Source organism: Leuciscus leuciscus (genome assembly GCF_965113295.1).
Source record: "Leuciscus leuciscus genome assembly, chromosome: 14".
Taxonomy (NCBI): Eukaryota; Metazoa; Chordata; class Actinopteri; order Cypriniformes; family Leuciscidae; genus Leuciscus; species Leuciscus leuciscus.
Genome location: NC_138738.1, coordinates 10,070,533 through 10,092,328, shown reverse-complemented (window position 1 = coordinate 10,092,328; position 21,796 = coordinate 10,070,533). Strand labels below are relative to the sequence as shown.

The following is a 21,796-nucleotide window of genomic DNA, read 5'->3' as shown; positions in this document are numbered from 1 at the left end:
CCTACATGTATAATACTTTATTTATAATATAATTATAATACACTGTTTGATAGACATACAGATATATATTACATTTGCAATGAAGTACTTTCATAGTCCTTTCATAGGGTAACTCATCTTCTTTTTGTTTTTTTAAACTACAACTCCCATAAGCCCTCATTCACCGGAAACGGAGTATGTACTCTTCCGCCTCTTTTTGTCGGTAAACCCAAGGACCCCGCGGAAAGAACACAACAAGCTAGGTGAGACGTCTTAAAATGTTTTTACCGACGTTTAAGAGAATACATTTTCCATTTTTAGTTGTAGCTTTTTGTAAAATAAAGATGGATTAAAAAAACGTTGTTTAATTCGTCCATCTCTACGTGCTATGAAGAAAATGTCTTGATTGAGAGCTAAAGTTAGCGCGTTAGCCTTCTTTTATGAGGGCGGGTTTGTGAGATGAATAAAGAAATAACCTGCCTTCTTATTAATAAATATTTGAGTTCTCAAACTAGTATTTTGACATGATGCTCATGTGTATTTACTCACACAACGATGTCAGACATCTAGTTTGACCTCAGCGCTTTTAGATACTCACACTAGTCAGACGTATTGTGTTAGCATGAGGGTTTGACAACGTAACGTTACTTGCTTTTCAGTCTGAAACTCAATCCCAAATTCCCAATCCTGAAAAATTACATTAAAACGGTTTTCATAAGACCTCGTCGTGTTGCTATGCAAATATCACATTTCCATTAGCCTTCTAGAACGATTAATAGTTAATGAAATGCGTTATGTCTTCTATGACAGAATATCTTTATTTTCCTTGTTCTGTGAAGTATATTTATTCGAATGAGGCTTTAAAGCCCGGACGTTATGTGACAATAGAGTAAATGACAAATTAATTGATATTTAATGATCAGTTCTTTTTTTTCCTAAGTGAAAGAACGTTCTGCACGCGAAACTCGTGCTGAAGGGAACGTTTCAAGGAGAGGAGGAACACAATGTGGAACGGTTCAAGACCTGGACCACGAGGAGGAATGCCCTTTCGGTAAGAGATCTTAAATCAAGTACACCTCATCGGATGCTCTCACAAACAAGAGTATGTCAATTGTTTCAACATTTGAAAAGTATAGGCTATCAATTGTTGTGTTCCTATTGGTTCTTTATTGTAGTGCAGTTATACTGTGGGACATGCAACTTAAAATTTCTGTTAAAAATTGCTCAACTTTATTGTACCTGGTGTGGTGGTGGCGCAATGGATAAGACACATACCTTTGGTGTGAGAGACCCGGGTTTGAATCCACTGTGAGACACCAATGTGTCCCTGAGCAAGACACTTAACCCCTAGTTGCTCCAGAGGCGTGCGACCTCTGACATATATAGCAATTGTAAGTCGCTTTGGATAAAAGCGTCAGCTAAATGAATAAATGTAAATGTACCTGAAATGAATTGCTGTCAGTGGGCATTGCACAGCCACACACAAAAAATCCAAACTTGCAGATTTTGTCATGTGATGGAGGAGACATTTTATGAAAAAACCCAAAACATATTTGAACATTAAGAACACAATTAATGTGGGCCTTAAATTTAGGTCGTAAATGATATTAAAAAGTCTCAATTATTATTTCAAGAGGACAGAAAAACAGGAATATAAAATTCCTTTTCTTAAAAAAAGATTTAAAGGCTGAAATGTGAGGTTTATTATTTTATAATGCTTCGGTTTTTGAACTGTTGTTGTTTTTCACATCATCATTTTACAGTCCTTTTACTGTTAAGATGGTAATCATACAATATAAATTTTATTTGTGCAAATCTTAAAAAGCCTTAAATTTGATTTTTTTTAAAAACCTGCATATACCCTGTGTTGAACTAGCAGACAAATATCAAACCAAATAGCCTTTATTTTCAAGAAATACAGAACTGTGCAAAAGTCTTAGGCCACCACTAGCTTTGTTGTTTTAGCAAAGTTTTAATGAACATCCATATTTATTTTTTGGTCTCTTTATTAAGATACAAAGTGAAAATACAGGAAATATGTACACAAAAAATTTCAAAACAAAATGGCTTCTTTAAGCAAAAATCTGTATTTAGTGTGACGACCTGGACTACTTCCAGTTTCTCAAAGTAGAAACTCTGATTTCTTTTCTGACTCATAGTTTGAACGTTTTCTTGGCCTTCCAGTCCTTTTCCGTTCCATTTAGGTTTAAGAGAGCCAGGTTCCTGCTATTGCTCAAGTGTAAGGGGAGATCACTAAATACTTGCCACTTTAACTTATAGAAACCAGTTTTTTAATACTGCATACATGTTTCCTGTATTTTCTGGTCATATTCAAATAAAGAGACTGAGAAATAATTATATATGGTCATTATACCATTGCTAAAACAACGTCTAATGGTGGCCTAAGACTTTTGTACATTAATGTGATGAATTACATCTTTGTGAGTCAGTTTATGTTTTGAGAAAAAGTAAAAGATTGCGAGGTTGCACTAATGTGTCTGATTTTATTGCAGTGGGGAACCTCGTGGAGGCATGTTTGAAGGTAGAGATGGCCCAATACCGGACTTCAGAGGTAGAGATGGCATGAATATGGACAGGTCACCCATGGACATGAGGCGGTTCGACTGCCCACCCCATATGAGAGGAAGAGATATGGGTCTTCATGACCGTGGAAGAGAGCCTTCCCGAGAATTTTTCAGGCCTGGAGATGAAATGGACATGAATTTTCGAAGGCGCTTTGAAATGGATCAGAGAAACAACCTTCAGAATTCTCCAGGCTTTATGGGTCAATCCAGGCCACCAATGGATATGGGTGGCAGAGACATGCAAGGTGGTAATATGAGGGGGCCGGAGGACGGATTCATGAATATGAGGGAGAGGGAGAGATTCCAAATGGATATGCCTGGGCTTCCCCCCGTTGACATTAGGAGGAGACTTGCTATGGTGGCTATGGGCGGAAATGGAGATATTGGGGACATGAGAGATAGGGAGAGGTCACGAATGGGTGGCATTGATGGATTCAGCATGGACATGCCCTCCAGAGACAGACCAATGATGGATTTTGAAAGACGTGGTGTGACTCCTCCTCTTAATCCAAGAGGAAGGTTTGAATCTGATATGGATCTGAGAAACCGCATGGGATCCTCCAATGATTTTAGGGACCAGCCTGCTCCGATGTTTCGAGACAATGATGGTGTTCCCATGGATATCAGAGGAAGACCTGATATGCCTTTGGGTCGTGGTGGCCCAGAATCCATGATCAGAGCCGACGAGTTGACTCTCAGGGATAGAGAATTCCCAGAGCCGATTGACAGCCCAATGGGCTTCAGAGGAAGAGAAAGTGATTCACTCTCAGACGAGTGGCACAGCCACGGCACAAGAGACCGAGATTCTCTTCCACCGATGATGGGCAGAACGCCGCCACTTTTCCCGAGAGAGATGCCAGAGAAGTTTTTCTCTCCCCGTGGAAAAGATGTAGATCTTGGAGAGCGGTCTCAGTTCAAGGACAGAGACCGAGACAGGCAGTCTGGTTTTCTGGGGAAAGACGGCACAGGCTTTAATCGATCAGAGAGAGACTCCAAACTCCAAAACTGGGACAAAAATATTCCTAGTGATTTCCCAGGCAGAGATACAACTCCAAAGCCAGCTCTTCTTCCAATTGATCCCCCTCTAAATGCCCCAATTAGAGAAGGTGATAAACCCTGGCCAAGTGACAGAGACGAAAAGCCGGACAGAACTGCACCAGCAGGAAGTAGACCTCCATATTTCCAAGACAAGAACCCGCCAAAACAAGAGCATCATTTTGCAAGTGATCATGTGCCTTTTAAGGGATCCAGTGACATTGCTTCAGATCAGGGACCACCGAGAGAATGCTTGGTGTCTGGGCCAAAGGAAAACCAGGGTAATCGAGGTGAGCGACAGGATCAGGATTATAGGGACATTGATTACCGCACTGGCTCAGGGCGCAAATACGACTACAATCTTGGGGATCTTCAAGCACCTGAGAAAGATGTCAAGGAATCCAAACTGGGTCCAGCTCAAAGACCAGATGACTCTGGTTCTCAGGTTGGATTTTGTTTTTGTTTAATGGAAAGCAAAAAAATCTTTTTCTATTCCAACTACACATTTTTTCTGACTTATAAAAAAATATATATATATATAAATTCAATTAATAGATTTTTTTTTTGCTTTAAATTGCCTTCATTTTTCATCCCCCATGGGGTGTAATTATTGTGACATATGGTAATTCATATGACATATAATGGATAATAATATAACAATTATTTTCACATCTTACGTAAACGATTATTTAAAACGTAATGTACATTCAGACGCGCTAGTATTAGAAATTGACTTGTGAATCATCTGAATATTTAAACTGCTGTGAATTTTAAAACAAAGGACCAGGATTACAGGAGTGCAGGTGTCCAGGAAAAAGTCTCAAAAACCATTTCCATCTCTGGAATTCCTAAAACTGCCACAATGCAGCAGGTGAGCAAGATTGGATCATTCAGACTGTGATCATTTTCATATTATTTTTAGAAAAATAGTTCTTAATAGATTTAAATTACTTGAATGATTGTCAAAAGAAGTGTTTTTGTCTTTGAATCTGACTGTAGCATTCTTTGTATTTACTCTAATTATTTATTTTTATTTAATAGATTTTGGATGCTTTCGCGGTTCGTGATGGTGTGCCAATGCAGGGCATGAAAATAAAGAATGTCGTGCCAGGTGAGATTTTGTTCATTGTAAACATTGTTGACCGATTCGCAACCACATTTCGCTATTCGCTCTCCGAATCTTACGCTCACTGTCTCTTTTACATCGATTGTACTTTCTGCATTTGAGTCGCTTTTGCTTTCTAAAGAAATGCTCATCAGAATTCCGAACATGCTACAGGATCTCTTGTTGTCCCCTTTCCACATGTTCTTGTGCGGGAGGTTGAATTTTCTCTGAGCAGCTTCCATCTTTAAGGTGGTATGCGTTTGGAGGGAATTTGGAATTTCTTAAACACGGATCTCTTTATAAACAAGTCAATAACTGTCGAAACGCAAATACCAACCATCCCTACTTTGTGACGATACCAACCAGCCCTACGAAGTGTTGCTGCAAAATGCTCTTCTCTGGGTTCGTTTGCCAAGGGTTTCAGTGGTTTTTGAATATGCCAGAATAGTTTCCTTTCTCCACAAAAGAATATCCAATATACCAGTATGCTGTTCAGTGTTCCCTGCAAAACCTAAAAATATAAGGCTGGGAATACACATTTTTGGAAATTAATAAAAGAATTATAATAAAATCATAAAGTTCTGTAGTCATTATACTTATACAACTTAGTACAGTTCTATATTATTCTTTAACTAGAAGAATCTTCCATTTCTGTCAAATGCTATTTAATAATTATTATACAGACATCAGAAATGACTTAGTCATTTTTTAATTACTGCATTTAATTACACAATTATCTTTCTTTCTTTTTTTTAACTTGCAGTGATGTTAACATGACATTGTGTAGCCATGGCATCTCTAGAACTTCAATTAATTACTAGTGAATAGTGTTTCTTTTTACCATAATTTTATTCATAATCTGATAAATCAGTTCAGGTTTTTAAAGATCCATTATATTCCATGTGATCCCATACACTTCTTTGCTCTATTAAACTTAATTTTTTTATTGTTCAAACTGTTGCAAGTTTGTTGCTGTTGCATGTGGGTCTTTTACGATGTGTTTTAGGTGTAATGTGATTAGACATTTACTAGCAACTCAGTTTTAGTCACTGTAGTGTTAGATTAAGCTCTCTTTTACACGTTGGTTCTCTTTTTTTTCTATTACTACTATTTTGATTTATTTATTTTTTATAAATGTATGTCTTGGGTTCTGAAGTGTCTCTGAGTTGAGGCTGCTCTGATTCTTTGTCACTGACTTCAAACAATTAAAAGCAAAGTTGCTAATGAAATAAAATGTGCCAAAACAGGCAAAAGACATCCTGTATGAATTCGCTTTATGACATGTTTCGTGAAACGAACCACTGCTTATTTTCTCTTGAAAATTCTCCTATTTACCTGCATTAACTAACGCAAACCCATCTGTATTTCAAATGCTGTTCCCAGGTTACAGCTACGATACGGCCTATGTGGAGTTTTTAAACCTCGAGGATGCTGTCCACTTCATGGAATCCAACAAGGTGGCCCATCCTCGTCCTCATCCAACGGCTCTGTCTGCTAACAGGAAGAAGGCTTGGGCCTGGGGAGGGGGAGGTGGCTGGGTTCTGGGTGGGAATGGGGTAGATGGGAGACCTTCAAGAAAAGACCTTTCCCACTCATTAATCATGACCAATTAAAACACGCCACTTAGTTTACAACATTAGTTTTCAGACGTAGCAAGTGAGCGTAGTGTTAAGGAATCCAATGTTCTTTGATGATTGCCATAGGCGTATTAGCTGAGTAATTGCTTTCAACTTTTTACACAGAAATAGATAGTTTAATGAATATTTACACTGCATACTGAGTTTGGAATTGGATTTCCATATGTGCAACAAGTTGTGCGGCAACTATTTCTTCAAATCTTGATATTCCTTTCAACGGTTTCAACCGTATAATATTTGTTTCCCTCATTTGTCCAACTTGTCTTATGATCACTTTTTACTTGCTCCCACTGGTACATTCTGAAGTGGTAATGAAGCAAAATTATGCATTCCTCTTTGGCCTCCTGTATTTTCTTACATTACAATGATTCAATTTTGGATTTTCAAGATTTCTGTGTTGACTGAAACGCTTTATGTAGTTTCCTTTTCTGGATTGTCATATTTTGCTGACTTCAAGGGAAAGTGGTAGTTGCTGTTTTCACCATTTTACATTTTTGATTAATAGGTTGTTCTACGATTGTAGGTAAAGCTTTATGCTGTTATGCACACAGCAGCAGAGTCAGTATTATACTTGTGCTGTGTCAACACTTATCTTTCATCCTTACGGCGTTATGGAGTTCCAGAACTGTGCTCTTTGGTTCTGCTTTTAGCACAAAGTCTTTTATTCCTCTTTGCCTTCATCATCTTGAGTTTGGGCGTCTTATCTCATCCAGCTCAACAAACTTGTTCTTTCCATTCCTGCTTACGCCAGCTTGACTGGCTTCATGGTTGTTGTGTATCTGGATGTGTGGAGATCCATGCTGATGTTTGTTTGGACATTTTAGACTTGGAAAATCTAGACTTGTGTGTTGTAGTATTTCTGCATTTCTAATGAAACTTTTACTGTAAATATAAGGCGAGTACAGAAACTAAAGTTTGCTTGGGTTTGTGTTGAAAGCTTTTTGGCAGTTGTGCTGAAACTTGAATTCCCTGTGAGTTGTTCTGGTTGTATCAGCATATAATTTCTCCCGTTTTTGTCTGCCAAAGTACCTTTGAGAAAAGAATTTTGCTCAGGGTTCTTGTTTCTCCTGAAACTACAAACTATTTCTCTGCTGGCCTGGCCAGCTAGCAGGATAAATAAAAAATTGTTTATGTACTTGATGCACTTAAAAAAAAAAAACTACAACGAATCACTGGGACAGTGGTCCAGCAAGACTTGGTGGGTAAGATGATAAAACGCTGATCACATAACACCGAAGTCACTTACCTAGAATGATCTTTCAACCTAAAAGCTGAAGAGCTTTTTAAAGATTTTTATTTTTAACATTTGTCCATAAACAGTATTTTTCTTTGATCAGGCATGAACTGGCGACAGTAGGGAGTACTGGGACTTTTCCCAATGGGCCAGCCATTTTATGGACTGTCTTTTGAAACCCTATTTATAAACAGCATAAATGTATGTTAATTAAAAGGTGAAAGGTTGATGGCCTAATACAGGGATAGGCAACTCCGGTCCTGGAGGGCCACTGTCCTGCAGAGTTTAGCTCCAACCCTAATTAAACACACCTGAACAAGGCAATCAATGTTTTCAGGATTACTAGATAGATACAGGCAGGTGAGGTATTATCAGGGCTGAAGCTAAACTCTGCAGGACAGTGGCCCTCCAGGACCGAAGTTGCCTATCTCTGGCCTAGTAGATATATAGAATGTCACTGCTGTTTTGAGCCATTTTCACCCTCTCTTAAAAGTTAAATTCTGTGGCCATCCAACCTATTATTAGAGTGAATTGTGTACTAGTGGTCAACTTTTGCAAGTTTCTCCTCTGCTATCTGTCTGCACACTTGCAAGAAGTGCACTTTTCTCTTTATTAGTCCTGTTTACGGATGACCAATGTGCAGTGGATCTGCTTCTAGTATATAGTTTGACATTACTATATAGTTAGCATTCACATTAAGGTGATAGTACACAAACCACAAAATTTTCACATTGTAGTGTCTGTATTAAATAGGCAGATAAAAGCACATTTTAGTCCAAACCTGGGCATAAGCAAAGCCCAGATCAGACCTGCCTGTTTTTATGGCATCAAATGGGTTTGCTGGGCATTTTTGGAAATACCTTTCTTTTTTAAGTTGGGTTGTTTTTTGGGGAAGATGTCAATAAATTTGCATTAAAATACTTTATTCATGTTTTCTAGGGATCTGTTAAGGTTGGTGACAAGACTGCTCTGCTCAAATATATCCAGCCTGACAAAAATGTGAAAGAACAGGTGAGTTTCCTTTTTGGGAAAGCTTTGTTTTTATATTGTAGATATTTGTATTGATTTTAACTATGATGCAACTCATCCATTGAAATCCTTAAATATTATGTCATTTGGATTGCAGTATCATGAACCACCAACTAAAGCCGCTCCAGCCAGCGATGACGGTTTGTTACCAAATCCAGTCTTGCCACTGATTGTAAAGGAGGAAACCGATGCCGAACCTGTGCAGGATCCCGCCTCTCAAGGTGTGTGGCAGAGAAGCTCCAACTTGACTCCAGAAGCATGGCAGCAGCAAGTGGACCAACAGCTACAACAGCAGGAGGTGGAGCAACAGACTGAGGAATGGACCAATCAGAGAGCATCACGACAAAACTTGCAACACTCAGATCCAATCTTCAAGGAGAGTAAGAGTAAGTGGCCAACTGTGAATGACATTTTCCAAAAGAAAATAAAAAATGAATAAAAGGTGGCAGATTGTTCTAAAGTTTTTATGTTTATTTATAGCAATGATTATTAAGAACATTTTGCCCACCACTACCGTGGAGACAATTTTGCAAGCACTCGATCCATTTGCGTACCTGGATGAGCGCAATGTACGTCTGGTTAAAGGGAAGTCACCTGGATCCAAATGCTTCTGCTTTGTTGATATGGATTCGCATGAGGTATATTATTCCTTCATATAATATTATGATGCTAACTATAATATAATATCTTTAAAAGCTCAATGGTGTTGATTGGTCCATTAGAAACTATACCACTCATTTTTATATGCAGCATGTGACACGATTGGTGGAGCTGCTCACCAAACCCCGCCCTATCATGATTGATGGAGTCAGAGTTTATGCTGAGGTTGCCAAGCCTTTAAAAAATCAGAAGTAAGTCTCATATTTGCTGTAATATATGAAAGTAATGAAAGAATATTTTATGGATATAGTTCTTAGAGGAAACATTTCATAAGTCATAAGCGAAGAAATTTTTATATGAATTGTTGTTGTTGTTTGAGCTTTGAAGCCTTTTAAGGTTACTCATCTTTTCACTGCAGCTATAGGAGGGACAATGATAAGTCAAACACTTCTCTCCTGGGATTCCCTCCAGATGTTATGATGGTAGGTCATTTTAATGCATAACATTAGTTGTTAATGAACAGACAGCTAAACTGTTTTTTAAGTTGATACAACATTTTAAAAAATTTGCACCCATTGCGTGAGATGCTGAAAAACAGCTAAATACAGACCTGCCAACCTGTACGCATTTTGCGTAGCGGATACGCATTTTGACTTCAAAGTACGCTGGTACGATTTGTCACACTAAACTACGCAAAAACCTGGTAACGCCTCTGTGCACAGTGCACGCGCTGTCCTCAAATCAAGCTACAGCAAAAGAAGAAAAGTTCGACCAATCATTGCGCTGGGTTCATTCCCCAAATAGCAAGCGGGGATGATTGACAGATGCGTAAGGCCTATCATTAAAAAGAGACTGAAAATCGACACCAATAAAGATTCCCGCTCGATCCCCCTTCCACTCCCGCGGCCGTCGTCTGACTGATGTCATAAGCGAGGACAGTACAGTACTTCTGACTCCTGAAGGTAAACGGCCTGGGGTCGATGTGGAAAGTTGATTGTTGAGTTAACTTAATCTTATGGATTCGATGATCACACAGATCGCATGGATTCTCTTAAAATACTCCGTTAAGTTATTCATGGTCACTCAGAAAAGAGGAAGACATCATTCAGTCATGCAAATAATAAAATGCTCAAGTAATGCTGAACTATAAATCTTGAAATCGCTATGGCTTAGTGATTATGAAAGTGCTGTGATTTGTGGATTAGCCTACTGATAAGCGCGAGTCTGGAGAAACAGGCGTTTATTTATTCATTCATTCTCAGTGTTGAGAAACGTATGTGTTACGTTATTGTCTTAATTATATCTAAAGTAGCCTACCTAATTATGTTACATATTTATTTTGTATGAAAACTAGCGCGTTAGTTACTTATGGATTAAAAAGTACCGTTGTATCAGTTCTGCGCGAGCTCTCACAAACACGGACGCGCGCACACAGAGAGAGAAGATCATTGTAAAATTAAAATTGACGGGCTAAATTAAAATTTTGTTCTTGCTTGTTTTTTTTTTTCTGTCAAAAAGCATTTTGTATTATCCATCCCTGCTTTTAAAATTCGTTAAATGACGGACGTTTACTGTTAACACAGCCCTCATTATATGTCGGATTCGGAACTTATAACGTTACTTTATATTATTTTTAGAATAAGTGATTCGTTATGCTATTATTGGACTCCTGTCTATTCATTGTCAACTGTTTTCTATAAATATGTTTGTATTGGCTAACATTTATTCAGTTAATTCGTGTCCTGTTTAAAATGTGCAATGTTTAAATGCAAAGACAGCACGTCACAAATAGAAGCCCTTTTCCCTGTGGTATTTAGTATCATATTTGGATATTGGAAAATAAATTAATTAGCCTATCTTAATTAGCCTTTCGCCGAGCCCCGCCCCCCTTAGTTACTGTTGCTACGTCCGACAAACAAATGGTCAAACACGACCAGCGCGACAGATTGCCATGACGGGAAGAGGTATACCCGTGCGTGTCAGTGACCTTTTTTGGAGCAATACCTTCGCGATATCCTCCAGATCGAGGCAAAAGTGGTTACAGTATGCAGTGGAGGGATATATTCAAAATATAAAAATACGCAATGAACGAGACACGACTACTATCGAGGCTAATGCTTACCGGTCTCAAGCGAAATCTGAGAAACCCCATGACAATCGCAAAAAAATACCCACGCAGACGGCATCTTGGAAGTTTGTGATCAACTAGCATCCGTAGGCATCGTAGACCTCTTCTTCTGTCTTGATTTTCTCCGATTTGTTGCAGACAATCGCAGTTATCTGAGCTGTTAGCTATATTTTGCTAATTTTTATTAGCAAATTTGATTTTTTTTTTTATTATTCCAGTTCAGCCCTGCTCACGTTATGTGCTTTGTTCTTGGAGAAGGGAAAAACTAACGTTAGGGTTGCCAAATGTCCTGTATTTTGGACATCATTTATTTGTCATAATTAATAATGCATCATTTATATCTCCCTTGTCCTGTTTTTTTTTTTTTTACTGCAAAGCTGATCTAACCACTGACTGATACAGCAGCAGTTCTGATCACGACACCTGTTATCATCCTATCAATAATAATGTATATATATATACGAATAATATATCATTATTTAGGGACAAATCATTGTTTGATTTATCAGAATCAGAATCAGAATCAGAAAGAGCTTTATTGCCAAGTGTGCTTGCACCCACAAGGAATTTTTCTTGGTACTGAAGCTTCCAGTGCACATATACAAATACAAATACAACAAGAAACATAGTAATACAAATTCTAAGAATAAAATATATAAAAAAATAAAATAAAATAAAATAGTATAAAAAGTAAAAAAAAGGGGTCACAGTTGGGTTTAGTCTGAATAAACATTTACAGATTATGAACATATTTACAGTATTTTGAGAAGTATGAATAATATAAATATAAATATCACCTGAGTTAGAGAATATTACACTAGACAGTGGGAGTCTAGAGCATGTTACAGATTATGAACATATTTACAGTATTTTGAGTAGTATGAATAATATAAATATAAATATCACCTGAGTTAAGAGAATATTGCACTAGACAGTGGGAGTATTGCACTTGCAGGCATATGCCTTGGGGGGCATGTTAAGTGTTCAGAAGGGAAATGGCCTGTGGAAAGAAACTGTTCCTGTGCCTGGATGTTCTTGTGGCCAGTGATCTGTGTCGCCGTCCTGACGGTAACAGTTCAAACAGGGGGTGTCCAGGGTGAGTGGAGTCTGTGATGATTTTACCTGCTCTCTTCCTCACTCTGGAAGAGTACAGGTCCTGGAGGGTTGGCAGGGGGGCACCAATAATCCTCTCTGCTGTCCGGACTGTCCGTTGTAGTCTCCTGATGTCCGATTTGGTAGCTGAACCAAACCAGACAGTGATGGAAGTGCTTAAAACAGACTCAATGACGGCTGAGTAGAACTGGATCAGCAGCTCCTGTGGCAGATTGAACTTCTTCAGCTGGCGAAGGAAGTACAGTCTCTGCTGGGCCTTTTTCACAATGGAGTCAATGTGATTTGCCCACTTCAGGTCCTGAGAGATGGTAGAGCCCAGGAACCTGAATGACTCCACTGCTTCCACAGTGCTGTTCATGATGGTGAGAGGGGGGAGTGCTGGGGATTTTCTCCTGAAATCCACAATCATCTCCACTGTTTTGAGCGTGTTCAGCTCAAGGTTGTTATAGCTGCACCAGACAGCCAGCTGTTCAACCCCCAGTCTGTAAGCAGACTCGTCACCATTTTGGATGAGACCGATGACGGTGGTGTCGTCTGCAAATTTCAGGAGCTTGACAGAGGGGTCTTTAGAAGTGCAGTCATTAGTGTACAGGGAGAAGAGCAGTGGGGAGAGAACGCACCCTTGGGGGGCGCCAGTGCTGATGGTGAGGGTCCTGGATGTGAGCTTCCCCAGTCTCACTCGCTGCTGCCGGTCTGTCAGGAAGCTGGAGATCCACTGACAGATTGAGGATGGCATGGAGAGCTGAGTCAGTTTGGCTGTGAGAAGATCAGGGATGATGGTATTGAAGGCCGAACTGAAGTCCACAAATAAGATCCGTGCATAAGTCCCAGGTCTGTCAAGATGTTGCAGGATATAGTGCAGTCCCATGTTGACTGCATCATCCACAGACCTGTTTGCTCTGTAAGCAAACTGAAAGGGATCCAGAAGGGGTCCAGTGATGTCCTTCAGATAGGCCAACACCAGTCTTTCAAACGACTTCATGACCACAGACGTGAGAGCGACAGGTCTGTAGTCATTAAGTCCAGTGATTTTAGGTTTTTTGGGAACCGGAATGATAGTGGAGCGTTTGAAGCAGCAGGGAACTTCACACTGCTCCAATGATCTGTTGAAGATCTGCGTGAAGACTGGGGCCAGTTGGTCAGCGCAGGCTTTTAGACAAGCAGATGAGATGCCGTCTGGGCCTGAAGCTTTCCTAGTCTTACAGTATTTACCGCTCCGAGCGGGACTTTCAATGTCAGCATTTTGATTTCGGCAAATCAGTTTAGATTATTATTGATTCCAACATCCACCCACGCAAGAAAACGTGTAACCTACCTAAGGGAATAATACGCTGATTTACTGCTCAATAAATCTTTCTGATTGTTATCAATGTAGAATTTTTTTTTTTTTTTTTTAGGTTTCTTTGATGAATAGAAAGTTTCAGAGTTTTCTGAAATAGAAAGCTTTTCTAACGTTATAAATGTCTATACTGTCACTTTTGATCAATTGAATGCATCCTTGCCTATTACTTTTCTTAATTTCTTAAAAAATCTTACTGACCCCAAATTACTTTTACCGGTTCTTTGTGGCAAGCTTTATGCGTGCGGCCGTGCGCTTGAGTGCGGCTATATTACGTAAACGCTCATTATCCTGTATTAAAGTTATTCAATTAATATAAAGGGGCGATGTGTCCACTAATGGCTTAAATGAATAACTATAGTCGACTAGAAAATGTTTTTTTGTCGGAGGCAGCCCATATTCCACATATTTACAAACGCCGTGGACGCACCGCTTCACCATCTTGCTTGGAGAATGTTTGTCGGACCTGCTCACATAGTAACGGTTGCTATGATGTGTGATTGGACAATGGCCGTTTTGGGGGAGGGGCCGGCGAGAGGTCAATTGTACACATGAATCTTTTTTCATGTTTTTTTGTAATTTTTTTTTTACTGTGTTCTAGGGGTTTCTTAATTTTAGATTAGTTGACCAGCACACATTATATGCAATGCAATTATATAACGCATGTGTGTCGTCGTCCAAACCGCCCATACAATCTCCCCCCCCCCCCCGTCGGCGATACGCAAAAAAAATTTGCAAGGTTGGCAGGTCTGTAAATATATCAGATGGTCGGAGTTCACTTCCATTTAGTGTGTTTTAACATTGTGTGAACAGTCCATCTTCTCATCGAATATCTTGTATTAAAGTTTTCTTATATAATTTTTCTTTTTCTAGCAACAACATCAATATCAGCCGCCACAGCAGCAATTTTATCCTCCACCTTCTCATATGACTATGGGTGTTGCACCTGCTGTACAAGGTATATGGTCTTTACTTTTTCATTATTATGGTTTTGAAATTGATTGTAGCATAGTATATTTAGATGTGTTCTGTGGGACTTTCTGCAGGTGACCCAATGGGAGCGGATGTCACATTGTCATCAGCTGCAATGCAGAGTTCAAGCTTTACACAGGTGATTTTCTTGTTATACTAGCACAAAGACACATATTTGAGACAGGGTGGCCAATTTAAGCCAGGAAAGATTGGTTTTTGGACTGTAACTGACTCTCAGGCTTGCACAGGGTGTGATGTATTCTGAGACAACAGCAATGGTGCAGTCAGTCCAGACAGCTGAGCACCAGACTGCAGCTTTATCTGACGCTGCTCTCCCTGGAGCTGCGGAGAACCTTGACGGCTACAGCTACGGTATGGCACTGTTCACTGTTTGTGGAGCGTTTGGAAACGCTTTGTTTGCCAATGGCATTAATTTGATGGTACTTTTTGGTACTCTTTTGTTAGTATAATGTTTATTGCGCTAAAACATTTGGGTGAAGGGGTAGGGCTTGCTATCTTACGTTATTTCTATTCAGCCTTTTTACAGTAATTATATAATGCTATAAGTATATTATTTGTCTTAAAGGGTTAGTTCACCCAAAAATTTTATTCTATCATTAATTACTCGCCCTCATGTTGTTCCAAACCCGTAAGACTTTTGTTCATCTCCGGAACACAAATAAAGATATTCTTTATAAAACCTGTGCCATTTCTTTACTCTCCATTGACAGCTAGGAAACTACCATTTTGAAGCTTCAAAAAGTTCATAAAGAGATCGTCAAACTAACCGAAATAAGCGGTTTAGTCAATTTTCTGAAGAGACACAATCACTTTATATAATGAACAGATTGAATTTAGGCTTTTATTCACATATAAACATTGATCAGTGAACATAAACAGAAGAACATTAACTGAACCTGCTTGACGCGTGAGAACAAACCGTAAGCTCAAACGTGCTGCGTAACACACGATAATAAACCTCATTGATTCTTGCTGAAGCTCAAACGTGCTGCGTAACACACGAGAATGAACCTCATTGGTTCTCGCACGACAAGCGAACATGCTTGAGCTTCTGTTTATAATAACTGATGTGTGAGTTGATGAATGTGAATAAAAACCTAAATTCAATCTGTTCATATAATGTGATTGTGTCTCTTCAGAAAATTTGGACTAAACCTCTCGATTCATAGTTCTACAATCTCTTTTATGAACTTTTTGAAGCGTCAAAGTGGTTGTTGCGTAGCTGTCAATGGAGGGACAGCAGAATTTTGTCAATGGATATCTTCATTTGTCTTCCGAAGATAAACAAAACTCTTATGGATTTGGATTTGGAACATGAGGGAGAAAAATGTATGACAGAATTTTCATTCTTGGGTGAACTAACCCTCTAAGCCAAATAATATGCAGTTTTGTTTATAAATATATGTACCAATAAAGCATTACATTGTAATATGCAATATTTTATCATTATTATTATTATTATTATTAATAATAATAACAATAATAATAATCATTTATTATTAACACTTCATTAATTTAGTTTTATCTTGTCAATACTCTTAAACATATTGTTCCAAAAAATTTGAATACATAAAAAATGCCAGTTGAGTCAGTTTTTTTTATTTTTAAGCAGTGATTCAAATGCATAGTTGAATTAGAGTTTTGAATTGACTTAAAGTAGGCAGTTTGAAACCAAATGCATTGAACATGTATGCTACTTAAAATGCTATTAAAACATCTGTCTTGACAGACACAGATTGCGCATAGATGTATATTTACAGTATTCACTTGCCCTAGTTGAAGATCCTTTTTGATCTGATCTTATAATCGTGCTCCTGTTATTGCAGGATCTGAGGCTCCGGATTTGTCAGCCTTCCTTTATGATGCTACATCAGGCTTCTACTATGACCCCCTGACTACCCTGTACTATGATCCCAACTCAAGGGTAAGTACAGGAAATAGCCCTTCAATTCTCCTAAATGTGTAATATGAATAAAATACAGTGTACAGTGACATTATGTTTATTTTTGCTTGTGTAGTATTTCTACAATGCTCAGAATCAGCAGTACCTGTACTGGGATAGTGCCACAAAAACCTACGTCCCAGTCCAGAGCTCTTCCACTGATGTTCACGAGCCACCCCCTGAAGTTGGTATTCCTGTGGCAACTGTTGCTGAGGTTATAGCCACGCCCATCACTGAGGAGGAGGTGAAGGTGGTTCCAGAGGTGGCTCCAGAGCCCGGGGCAGAGGTGCGGTCGGATGAGGAACCTGCCCCACGTGCAGAAAAAAAAGAGAAGGAAAAGGAGGAAAAGCCCAGAAGTTTAGCAGCTTTTAAGGTATTAACATCACTTATATTCCATCACATGTTCTGTCCCTTACAAGAAATGGAAAAAAAAACACTGTTAGATCTGTGTGGTAATTTTGGATCTGATCATCAGATAATGAAAGACATGGAGCGATGGGCGAAAATCCAGAACAGGCAGAAAGAAACCGTACGAGCTCCTTCACCTCTCTTCAAGTCTGGAGATGACCAAAGGCCTTCAAAGGCTGCTGATGCAGCCTTCGCCATCTTTGAAAGGAAGGTCAGAGAACCCTTTTTTTCTTTTCTTTTTTCTCCTGTCCATAAAAATATGGTGTAAATAAGGTATGGTGACTCTGCTCAGGCAATATTCCTATTGCTATGGCTCAATCGGAGTTAAGAATTTAAACAAACCTCAAACCTTACATACTAATAAAATAACTTTGGCACAGACTGTTTGTGATTTCGATGTCTAGCTCTCTCCGATTTTAAATTGTAATTTTTGGCTACCCCTGAAATGGGTCATACCATTGACATTACCTGAGTAGTTGAATTAAATACGCTATAAAACCTCATTCATTAAAGGCTGTGCATTTATTACATAGATGGAGCAAAAACGTAAAGTAAGTGTTTAGAATGCATGTGCAGAGTGACTGATGGCCATTGTGTTATTTGCCCTCTGCTAGCAACCACATAGAAATGCTACAAACCACTTTTTATTCAATAAAATATAAAAATGTAGTGTTTCTCATTATTCTTCCAGAGCTTGTGCAAAAAATAATCATTGTCTTTCACTTAAACCGATTGGGTTGTATGTGCCATGTTTATTTTTTATCTGTCAGCAAAATATTGTAACATGGTATTTTTGGTCTTATGGAGTGTTGTGTGTTGCAGTGTCCCATAAATTATTTAAATGGACTGCATTTTAATCCTTCAATCTTTGCTCATCTGTTTTCACCTGCATGTTTTAGCATCCTCGTTGATAAAGAATGGAAATGCAATAGGCCAGACACGTGTTTTTAAAATTCAATAAATTGTCAGTTAACAGTGTCTGCTTCTACCCATCAGTCATAAGTCTATAACCGCCTTATAAACTTTAGATAAGTTTAAATCTTTATTTTAAACATTTTGTCTGTTATTTTGCCATACTGTTCCCTTATTCATATAGGTCTCTGGCGCAGATGAATTATTCAAGAAGCCTCTTGCTCCTCCAAAACAAAAAGATGAAAAATCATCGAAGGTGAGAGTTCAAAGTCTTAGTAACAACAACAACACACATTAACATGCACACTAACAAACTTCATGGATTCAGACTCAGTTTTCCCAAACAGCTGAAAGGGCACACACATCGCCTTGACCCTGATTGATGAAGGTTATTTGATAACCCACACTAAAGCAGATTTACAGTGAGTGTCATTGTAGATCAAAGCTAAACTCCCCCCTCTCCCTCTGTGTGTTGGCAGCGGCCCATGGGCTCTCTCGGCATGTTGGCGGCCGACTACGGGGCAGGCAGCGACGAAGAGGAAGAAGAGAAACATGAGAAGCAAGAAGCTGCACGACCCACAAAGAGCCAGCCGCCGGCGGACGAGAAGGAGGACAGGTTGACAGACTGGAAGAAGATGGCGTGCCTTCTGTGCAGGAGGCAGTTCCCTAATAAAGACGCTCTGCTCCGCCATCAGCAGCTCTCAGACCTGCATAAGGTACCAAATCTCTGACTAAAACCTATGTGGGCTTTGAGGACTGTTGACGTAATGCGATTATTAAAATTTTATAGAGAAGAAATATATATTAGTTTTAAAAACTTGTTGGTGAGGTTTTGACCTCTTCATTGTTTTTGTCTGTATTTTAGCAAAATATGGAGATTCACCTAAAAATCAAAAGGTCAAAGAGAGAACTTGAGGCTCTAGAAAACCAGGAAAAAGAGGTATAATTTTTCCCTTTGTCAGTTATGTACATCTGAATCATTTTAGTTGTTTCTAGTAGATTTGTAATAATTTCAGGTCAGCATTGACTTATAAAATAAAAAGTATATTTTTCATTGTAGTCTAATTTTTAACCCTTGTCTTTTAGATGAAAATTAAAGAGTCGAACGGTTCACCTGAAGCAAAAAGAAGAAAGCCGCAAAACACATGGGCCGGCACCTCAAGGTTTGGGATTTTTCAGAATCCTAATACATTTCGTTTAAACTTGGCATTGATATGGACCCTCATACCTGAATATTGACTTGTGGCACATTGTGGTGTTGTTACAGGGACAGTCATAAAGGCAGCGAGAGACCAGGCTTGGGTTTAGAAACCGCTGAGGTGAGTGTCTATTCAGCTACAGGATGTTTTGAGCTATGGCAGTTGAGGGTCATTGATTTCATCTGCTCTCTCCCTCTTGTTTCTTACCAAAGCGGAAGAAAAAGGAACCCGTCGTCTGGAATCATGCCACATACAAGCAGGCGGTTCGGAAGGCCATGTTTGCACGTTTCAATGAGCTAGACTGACAGTGAAATGAATGAACACAAAAGAATTTGTGAATATATATATATATATATACACACACACACACAGTGTTGTGTGGTCTGTTGGCAGCTCATTCCAGGCTTTACTCTCTGAACTGATACATAATTCCTGGAGAAGCTTATTGTGACTGACCCCTCATTTTGTGAATATGGTGACGTGTGCCTGTGTAAAATGAAAATATTATTTCCTTGCAGCCAAATGTACTCTTTATGTTTAATCATTCTTTTTGTAGCTCTATTCTTCAGGGCTTTTTAAAAAAAATATTTCCTAATTTGATGTTGTACCATGTTTTTTCCCCCTTTTTTATGTAGTAAATTTAAGTAGTATTTCATTTGTAAAATGAAATATTTGAATTAAGGAGCTTAAAATTACTGTAGTTTGTCCTTGGGTCAATAAACTGCCTCAATGTGACTGAAAATATACAGTTAGTCTGTTGTCTTTATATACTGATTTGTTTTTATGTGTTATTTTTACATAAACCGATACATCTCCTTTTTAGTCTTTGTGGATGTCTCAAAAGTGTCAGGAATCACTAAAAGAGGATAGAGCCTTTTTTCCTACACCCTCCTCCAGGTGGCAGTACATAACTATTGTCAACATTGCTATTTCAATTTCACATTAAGCCGCACCTCAGAAATGTCTAATGCTGAAAGAATGAATCTACACATGCAGTCTTGAATTTCATCTTTGTAGAAGAGTGCCTCGAGTTAAACTTGAAGTGATGCATTGACAGTAACAGTGCTTAAGTTCATTGCATGCAAAGGCAGAGATTAAATGTCAAAGTTCTAAAGCCTTCACTGAACCTTTTAGTGCTTTGTTATAAAATGTTGAATCATGCAGTTTATTAGAGCCAATAACCTCTATGCAACATGATTCTTCATGTTTAAAGCATCTAACTCAGGGCTGCCCGATCCTGTTCCTGGAGATCTACCTTCCTGCGAAGTTCACCTCCAACCCTGATCAAACAAAACGGATCCAGGTATTGAGATCTTTTGGAGAACTTGATAATCACAGATAGATCTGAACTCTGCGGGAACAGGATTTTGTCATTTCCTTGCTTATTTACATTTAAGTACATTTATGTGCACAACATGAACTTTTGAAGCACATGTTTGAAGGTACTATAGAAGTCAGCAGCAAGAAATACATCAGCAGAACCTGCAATGAAAAGATCCCTTACCCTGACATTCAATGAGTGTTTGATCCTTTTCTTGGTGGACAAATAGTCTCTATCCATTGAGTTTGAGCTTGTTGAAAGAGAGGAATGTGGACTGTTTGTTTTGGTCAATCATGCTTGAATGATTGATCAGGCGTAGGACCATAAAAAAAGGAAAAAGAGTAATGCACCCCAAAAAGGTTTCTTTTACACTTCCACCTCCCTTTTCAGTCACAGATAAAAGCTGATAATACTTGTGTTAGGATAACATATGGACACAGCGTCTAGATCTCCACAGAGCAAATTTTAGTACTCTGTTTTTTATCAGACTCTGCTTTGATGTGTAAATGGCTCTTGCCTGTAGTCATGGTATAATGTAGAGAAATGTCAGAGGTCAGCTTGCTTTCCTTCCTCCTCATGGTTGTTGTCATCTGAAATTGCTTTTTAATTAGTCATTCTTTAAAGGAGAGCTCGCAAATGTCCGTTTCAGCCAGCTTCTTTTGAAGGGGAGAACTTTTGTCGTATTGAATCTTCTCAGAGTTTGTTCCCATACATACTTCTTGGCCTGTTTCTGTGTCTATGGTTTAAAGAAGTCTAGAAAATGTGTCCCTGGGTGAGACTTTTAAGATTATCCTTTAGTTCACAGTGTGAAATAAGATTGAAATGTGCAATCAATGTGCTTAAACATATTGTTTTATATATATAGGGCTGCCAAAGTTAACGTAATGTAACATTAATATTATTTTGATATAAAGATACTTACTATTTTGAATTTGCATTCAATTGTGTATGAGATAATATGTGGCCTTTGTGATATACATTTTTTGACTATATTAAAGTGTCTGTATACATACAAATATGTAGCGGTTTTTATAATAGACATTTTAAATTACAAAAAGTAATTTCTAAACGTTTGTTTCTAATTTTCCACCTGGAATGCTTTTTTCCATGTCTGACATTAGGGCCCTGCTGATTGTCAAACAAATACGTTCCAAATATTTGGTTGAGCATCTGTCAGCAAAGTCGAACAACAATGCCTAGTGTTGGCTGCACGGTTTGACCTTCTTTCCTCTTTTAT

The 21,796-nt window shown here is 38.6% G+C and overlaps 1 protein-coding gene across 1 annotated transcript; it reads left to right on the top strand.

Moving 5' to 3' along the window:
• The first annotated feature begins 153 nt into the window (after positions 1-153).
• rbm6 (RNA binding motif protein 6) lies at positions 154-19,982 on the top strand. Its single transcript, XM_082190361.1, has 23 exons — positions 154-242; positions 920-1,030; positions 2,493-4,044; positions 4,381-4,470; positions 4,641-4,710; positions 6,088-6,161; positions 8,515-8,586; positions 8,702-8,990; positions 9,085-9,242; positions 9,355-9,455; positions 9,623-9,686; positions 14,658-14,742; positions 14,831-14,895; positions 15,005-15,128; positions 16,604-16,701; positions 16,796-17,092; positions 17,195-17,338; positions 18,224-18,295; positions 18,519-18,755; positions 18,905-18,979; positions 19,126-19,202; positions 19,307-19,358; positions 19,451-19,982. The coding sequence occupies exons 2-23, from the start codon at positions 984-986 to the stop codon at positions 19,541-19,543; spliced, it is 3,936 nt and encodes a 1,311-aa protein (XP_082046487.1). The 5' UTR covers positions 154-242; positions 920-983; the 3' UTR covers positions 19,544-19,982.
• Positions 19,983-21,796: the final 1,814 nt, after the last annotated feature.